The 8128-nt window shown below is 40.8% G+C and overlaps 1 protein-coding gene across 8 annotated transcripts in view; it reads left to right on the plus strand.

Annotated features, from left to right (window-relative positions):
* Positions 1-6177, plus strand: part of rasgrf2b (Ras protein-specific guanine nucleotide-releasing factor 2b) — a 109232-nt gene extending 103055 nt beyond the window's left edge. For all 8 annotated transcript variants that reach the window (XM_015363667.2, XM_015363677.2, XM_015363708.2 and 5 more), the window contains one exon: positions 982-6177. In XM_015363667.2, coding sequence (XP_015219153.1) covers positions 982-1074 — 93 coding nt within the window. In that variant the 3' untranslated portion in view covers positions 1075-6177. The remainder of the gene's footprint in view (positions 1-981) is intronic.
* Positions 6178-8128: the final 1951 nt, after the last annotated feature.

Genomic DNA, 8128 nt, shown 5'->3' on the forward strand with positions numbered 1-8128 from the left:
TGGTTAGAACAGGTGCTGTGTCCAGCCACTGACATCAATGCTGTGGCTGGACTGGAATGTACTGAGAGGGACTGTCAGGTGTAGCCAGTTGGAAAATTTCAATGGTCATCTTCACTTGGGATCTTGGGATGCGTTTGTGAGCCCTGGTTGTCCTCCTGATCTCAGTGGTATGTTACCTGTTTCTGCCAGGGTTCAGGGGAGAGAAAGAGGGCCCCGCTGTCAGCACTTTCTCTCAGAAGAGAGTGATATCCACCATGAATCTCCCGATGCAACTGGAATTCGAGAGGAGCTGTATTCAGTCAAGCTTCTAATAAATTGCAGCTTGTTCAAGCCTCAGCTGCTCCAAAAGTTAAATGCATTTTAGCTTCCTTGCACTGGCTCTCTGTGGAATTTGATAAGATGATGAGAGCTGTGTGCACTCAATTTCCAATCCCCCTCAGGAGTATGGGTTTCTCAAGTATATGTTTTAGTGACCTGGACTTTCCAAGTTGGTGAAGAAAACAAAATGACCAGGTTCAGAATAAAAATAAAACTTAAAGTCAATATTCCACATTATCACTTGTGACAAGTTATATGTGACATATATATGACAGGAATTAAATGTATTATGTACAGTGTATTGTGTTACGTCTTTTACCTGCCTGCAAAGCAAATTTGCCATCTGGCACAATAAAGTACAGTAAGTCAAAATCACTAGTATCGCCATATGATCAATTACAATGCTGAATGCCATTTCAATTAGTTTAGAAATAGTTGTGTTATGGACAAAGGCAACAAACTGATCACAGCATTGCCAGACCTGGAGGTTCAGAGGGCAGGGCCAGAGACAAAAAGAGGCAGCGTCCCATGTACAATTTCATTTGACGTTGTTAGTGGCGGGCAGATTAGCATCTCTAATACAGCTTTTCTGTGGGCATTGTCTGAGCATCGCCGTGTCTTTTCCGGAGTGCGTCTCATTGCTGGTGTCTCCCCGTCTGCCAGGTTACTCAGTTCTTACTTGACAAGACCCTCACCATGGATGAAGACACCCTTTACGACTTGTCCTTGAAGATCGAACCCAGGCTGCCGGCATGATGGCCCACCACGCCCGCAACGTCAGAAAGGAGGGAGAGCAGCAGCTGGCGCACAGGCGTGCCCTTGAACTGACAGGAGCGGAGTGAATCAGGCAGAGCTAGCATGAATGAGCGAGGGGCGCGGTAAGAGAGGAAGGGGGCAAGTCATAGACTAGCGAGCTGGAGAGGGGATTCTTGCCAGAGGTAAGAGCCCCATGTTAGCAGGAGGTGAGCAACACTTACAGTCGAGATATTTGTTACTGGATGCACTGTTTTGTCCAGGATGGACGTGACTGTTAAGTTTGGATCAAAGGGAAAAAAGGGCTTGTGTGGGTCTTGTAGAAGCACTAGAGAGGGCATCATAGCTATCTTTCCTTTTCCGAACATGAAGGGGCAGACAGAAGGCATGCGTGGAGGAGTAATGTAGCATGTAAAAACACATAAATATGAGTACTTCATGGTTTTCACCCTCAGATCCTGAGACTGCAGAGTTGCAGAAGTCACCAGGCTCAGATCCAGTTCCGCACCAGACGGGATAAAGTATTTTCTTCAATCTTACGAGGTCTGGATTACCAGCTCCTAATCCGATCTGAGAAACCCAGGTTGTGGCTGCACAAGCAGAAATTGAAAAGCCTGAAAGAAAGCGGTGGCAGTTGTGAATATTGCTACTCTGAGCTTAGTCCCAGTTCCCTGATAGTCTATTCTGCATTCTCCTGTTCCGTGGTTACGTTTAAGATTGTTAGCTATTGCGTCACCAGAAAGGTTGACTAATAATTTAAAGGTTTTGTGTCAAAGGCATCTTCCATTGTGAAATTTAAAAGTTGAATCAAAACAGACTAGATTGTCTGTACAGTATGTTAGAAGTTTCTGTTAAATTTGCACTGTATTATACATATATTTAATTTTTATCAGGAAGAAATTACATTCTTTAACAGAGAACTTTGCTCCAAGAATGGCTATGCCGCATCCTAGTGTAGCTTTATGTTACAATATTTCCAATAAAAACAGAGGATTTGTAAACTGCTTTTGCGTCCCACAGCCCTTCACAAGCAGGAGAAGACCCGCTTGTTTGTTCCTTCCTCCCTGAACTGCAGACATGCTGGAGTAACACATTTTACACGACAGCTTTCTCCACAGTGGATAGAAGACAGAGGATAACGGATAAAGTCTGTAGGGAGGGAAAAGATAAAGGAAATACCTATCCCTTTCCTCCACAATCTCACCTCTTCCTTTTCTCAAATAACCCATCAGTCAGAATCATAGTGTAGTGTGTGAGAAACTCGGTGAGGTGCAAAAGAGCATAAGACATGTTATGAACAAGAGGAGGTTGGGTGACCCATCCAGCTTGTTTGGTAGTTGGGCGGCTGATTGATCCCAGAGTCTCATCCTGCTGTTTCTGGAGAGAAGCCAGGGTCTGGGCTATATGGCTTAGTATACCTGGGTAGCTTCATCTAGCTCCCCACCACCCAAAAAATTGTGTTTTGAGGTTACGGGAGATTATTACTCCTTTCATCTTTCCTGTACCTTTCCTGAACCCAGCTCAGGAAACACTACAAGGATCACAGAGAGGCAACAGACTTAAACGTCAGGGGCACTGGGTTTGGTCAGGAAGAGGCTACAGAGGGAGCTGTAGGAGAGTAGGGGTGGGAGAGTAAAAATGAGTAAATATTAACACAAGTTGATAACAATTCTCTGTGAACAAATGTACTTCTCATCTCCTTGCCCGTTCTCTAAACAGTTACTTAAGGGCCTTTCATATGAAAACTCAGATGCAGCAACATTCTTTGGTATAGAATTATAAAAAAAAACCTCATAGCAGACAATTCCACTTTTCCAAATTTGTTAGGACATTTTTAAAATACTGCAATGTGGCATGTGCTTTTCCTTAAACAAACCTCATCTTTTATTTAAGATTCCCGGGTATTTCCAAGTCATTTCTTGCATTGCTTTGTAATATCCAGTTTGAACTCAGCGCGGTGCTAATGACATTTCACAGTCTTGCCCTTTCTGTAAATGCTACGATGTCACCCACAATCCAGGGCTGCCTTCCTGACAGAGAATGCAAATAGGAAGGCATTTGTGTAACCTTTGCATCTTCTAAGGGAGCTAAGACTACAAGCTATGAAGCAGAATAAATCATAATCTAAGCAGGCTAAACTAAAATAGGCACTGCTTTTAAGCATGTTCCTTTAGATTTTTCACCTGAAAGTTTCTTTGATGGTATTCTCAAGATTTGTATGAGAAACAGTAGTTAACAGGTGAACACACAAGTGAATTTACTCTATTTATATACTGGAACAGGATTGTTCGTTTTGAATTGTGTTGCTTTGTGCTACAGGTAGCTGCACTGAAATAGGTACTGTGTGCATGCTTTACATTTTTCTCAGCATGCAGTGTGTAGATAAATAAGTAATGGTTTGAGCAGTAAATATTTAATCACCCCCATCTAAATTTTTATTTAAGCTTTGAGTGCTAAAATCCAGCTAGCTGTGTAAGAAATTCTAAGGTGAGAGGAGGAGAGATTATTGTATTTCATTTCATACAGACATGCAACATTTAAATCTCTCAGAGAGCTAAAGTCATTACTTTTACAGTAGTCGATACAATGGATTGTTTACAGTATGTCGATTATGTTCCTAAAAAAAGTACAGAATAAAGCCATCAATGAGTATGTGTTCTACTGTTGCTCTGTATTGTGAACAAAGATTTGCTCAGCGAGCATGCAAGAAGAGATTAAAAATTGTTTGCCGGTAATATTTCTGAATGGAGGGAAATGGAAATGAGTAAATAAAAAGTGAAGTTTGGTTTTATACATATTAAATTTTAAACAAATCACATGGCACACTTGCATTTCTTTATAGCAACTTAAGTGTTCTGTAAAGGATGTGCAAACATTTGTCAGACATTTGATTTCATTTATGCAGGAGAACAGTTCCAAAATCTGCTCAAAAAATCGCAATGGTGAGGAAAAGCGATTCTAACATTAGTACTGTATGCTCAGCCTCTCTCTTTTTAAAGGCGTTTAATCACGGCAGGATTGAAAGTACAGCTCGTGACTGAAGCTTCATGAACTGTGCGCTCGCGGGCAGGCAGTGATCACTGTGTGCTGCATTTCCACGGGCTTGTCTCTCTGGCGTCTTTTCGCATCAGTTCTGACGAGTGAAGCACAAGATGCAGGAACACTCCCTTTGTCTGAAAATCGCTTGCACGCGTTGCAGTGTGTGGAAAAGTGATTCCTGCTCAGACCCAGTCACATAGTGAACGTCCACGTGCTATATTTGTGTGACACACACCAGTGCCTGGACCGGAACATGGAAAAAAATAATATTCTCCATCGAGCTAGTGGCTCCCCCTGGTGTCTTCATCCCTGAACTAATCTCGTCTGTCGGTTTCCCATTCTCTCCATTATTAAGTGCAGTAGTCATCAGCACACCATACTGAAAGCTTCAAAAGAAGGATTCATTCTGCAGCTCAGTTTTTTTTTTGTTATGGTGAAGTTGAATGCATTTGCTTTCGGGCCACTTTTTTTTCCCCATTCCTTTCTTTCTTAAAACTGCCCAGATTAATTATGTTTATGCAGGGAGCAAGTGACCCATTTTCTCCAAGCATCTATCTAAGACAACAGATGAAAAGAAAAGCTCTGAATCTTTATTTAACGTCTTTCAACATTATACAGAGGAACAGAGGCGCACAGAAAATCACTGCTCGGTGTTTTCTTTAAATACACCCCTGAGGTTTAGTTCTGTGGAAATCTGTCTTACTCTTACATGAATCATCCTCCAAGTGGTTTTCCACTGGTACGAAGCATGTTTTGACAAATAATGGATATGCTGCTATTGATCTAAAATATTATCCCATGTCAGTAACTATTTTTATAGTATACAGTATATGTATCAATGTATTTATTTTTAATATAGATAGATGGATATTCTATTTGAATGCTTCAGACATTTTTATTCAGGATTAGCTGCTCTGAGTGTGTATAATCCTCTTGTCTTAATGCAGTTTAGCTTTAACAGTTGGTTTCACATTCTAGTGACCACATTCTAATAAATAAACTCAAAACACAAGAGCATCTTTGAGGGAGCCTGGTCAATACCATGTACTTAGCTATTTAGCTTATTACATTGAGACTTTTTATTTTAGAAAAGCACCGAATTCTTGTATATTAAGCCAGGAGTTGCTACTTAAGAGAAGTTAAAAAGAAGTCCGCTTTGATATACTGTATGAACAATTTCTGTAGTATGACATGTTTTCCTTATGCCTTTCAAAGTGTAGAGTTAATGTCACCATTGAAAGTGGTTTGCTTAATACCAATTCATTGATATAGTGGGTTACACTATCTTGCTACAGAACCCTTAACATATAATACCATCATGTGACCTTCAGATTTCGGTCTCTGAAATAAGAGATATTGAGGACCAAAGTAGACTTTCTTTGTATTGTAGCAAGGTATTATTCCTTCAGAGTGCAAACACCTTCTGTTTTGCTGTGTGCTCCAGGTGAAAGTAGAGGAAAATCACACAGGAGTTCAAATGAAAAGACATATTGTAGCTCTTCCATGCAAAGTGAAAAGAAAGCACTTAATAAGGTCTGAAGAAAGGGAGAGCAGTAACATCGTTAGAAAGTAGTTAGAAAGCCTCACTCTCAGCTGTAAAACTTTGCTTGTGTTGCCAGCTCTGTGTGTCTTTGTGTTTATTTTGTCAGATATTTATTTGATCCTCTTTGTATATAGCGTGTCTAAGAATTGTATTGTATAGCATTGTTATTTAAAGTTTTTGAATTGTTCTGCTGTGACATATTTCATCCGTTTTATTTTGATTTTGTTTTGTAAGCTATGGTAGACTTGGATGTTTCACTGCGCAAAAAAAAATTGAAAAAAATGTAGCAAGTTGATATGAGAAACCTTTTTTGATACATTTTAAACAGCCAGATACCACACTGTGTTAATTGACAAGTGCACAGACAAGCATGTTGTGCATGTTCTTGACTGATAACAGCTAAACTGGGCATCTGCTTTGTACATTATTGTATAAAATCCTGTTCTTTTGCCCATTAACTAAACAGAGAATGTACAGCTACTCTTATTTCATGCCTATATGTAAAATAAAAGTATTTCAAGTGAGCTGAAGTTTCTTTTGCTTATCTGACCTTTTTTAGTTTCAGTTTATAAATATAGTTATTTTGCTGATGTCACAACAATGAGATGTTTGTGTCTTCTGAAGAGACCAATGGGGTTAGGGCAAGTCTCTAGAGGCCTTAACAAACAGATTGTTCAGACATTCCGATCACAGATCACACAAAACTCAGGTACTGTATCTTCTCCCTTAAGAGAATGACACTGTATCCATTTTGCTGCAGTGTGTTAGGATAGTACTGGGGTGGACAACAGGAGCCATAATCCATCAGATTTTACAGATTACCCTTACACAGTGATTTGTAAAGACATGGGACATAATGTATGATATTTGATCAGTTGAGTCAGTTAATTGGATTGGTTAAGACAGGAATGACTAACTGTGGAGCTACAAGACAGGCTGTTTGGGTTTTCAGTTGTCGATTTGACTATATTCCAGCATGTTCCTGACTGATAACAGCTCAACTGAGCATCTTCTTTGTACATTACTATATGAGATCTCGTTTTGTCCCCCATCAACTAAAAACAGAATGTATATCTGCTCTTATTCCATGCCTATATGAAAAATAAAAGTATCTTAGATGAGCTGCAGTTTCTTCCAGTTCCAGTCAAACTGAAATTCCACTCAACTACTAACAATTTGATGCAAACCTGCAACATGCAGTTGATTTGTCACGCCCAGTACACCTAGAGGGTGCTCTACTGTACTTCTCTCCTGTTCCTAGTTCCCTGTGATTATTCATATCTTTCTGGTGTGTCTTGTTGTGTAGCCTGTTTACTTCCTGCTTCTGCTCTGCTCCTTCGCTCAGCTGTGAGGTTCGGATGTCCTGAAACCCGCCTAGCACCAGGTCGCCCCACATCTGCTACCTGAGGGCATAGGTCTCTATACGGCATTTCCTGAACAGCTGAGCCCGGGCTAACCCCCGTCTCACCGCTACGGAGAGGGTCTTTTTCGCTCTCCTGCCATTCCGCGGTTCGTCCCTTCCGACACCCGTGCTAGATTGTTAACCAAATCATATGTACCAAAAAAGCCAATAACTCCAAGAACACCATGTGTTTGACCTTTCCCTGTCAATGTACTGTAACTTAAAATGGCACTACCTCTTCTCAAAACCCGCCTTCCTGGGTTGTTTCAGCTGTTGGCTCTGACGCAGCGGAGGTCATCTTCGGGTTCAGTCATTTACAGGGGGAAACTAAACCTCCCATTAAAATACTGCTGCTCCAATAAGAATGCAAGTCACAGGGAGGGCCATTAAAACACAACTAATTAGTGTTTGTGCCAATGGGATTTCACCGGTTGAGTTACGGTTTGTACAGCAGCTGGACAATAGAAGAGCAATGCTGCTGTAAAAGATCGGCTTGAATTCAGGTATTTATTGCAGTTAGGAGACAGACAGAAAGAGAGTTTTCTGAGGTTAGTTTCTGCGTCTGCTAGAATCATAGCAATGTCTGGTAGTACGTACGTACGCATGCAAGGAGTTTTTCTCCTCAATGAAGATGAACAAATCAGTTTTATGGTCAAGACTCCCCGATGAGTTTACGAGCAACGTTGCGATTGGCTACTACACGTGATAAGGCTGCCGTTCTGGTCTCTGCAAAACGCTGTTAACGAAGCAGCCAGAAAGAAGAACTTCAAAAATAACCTCACATGATGTCGAGGACATTGAGTAAAGTTAACCAACGTGTTTCAAATAAAACTTTTCGGTTTCAATTCATTTTTTAATATGACCAGGGATGGTCAGCCCAGGTCCAGGAGAGCCATGATCCAGTAGGAATTTCACATCACCCCTAAATCAGCAATGTGTAAGTGTCTGGAACACATTTGTATCCATAGAAACCCCAAAACCCTGTAGCTCTCTGGGACCGGAGTTTTCCATTCCGGATTTAAACTTATTTTCCCATATTAGCCTTCAGATACTCCCATTTTATTTATGTGACT

The sequence above is a fragment of the Lepisosteus oculatus genome, chromosome 3, assembly GCF_040954835.1.
Source record: "Lepisosteus oculatus isolate fLepOcu1 chromosome 3, fLepOcu1.hap2, whole genome shotgun sequence".
NCBI lineage: Eukaryota > Metazoa > Chordata > Actinopteri > Semionotiformes > Lepisosteidae > Lepisosteus > Lepisosteus oculatus.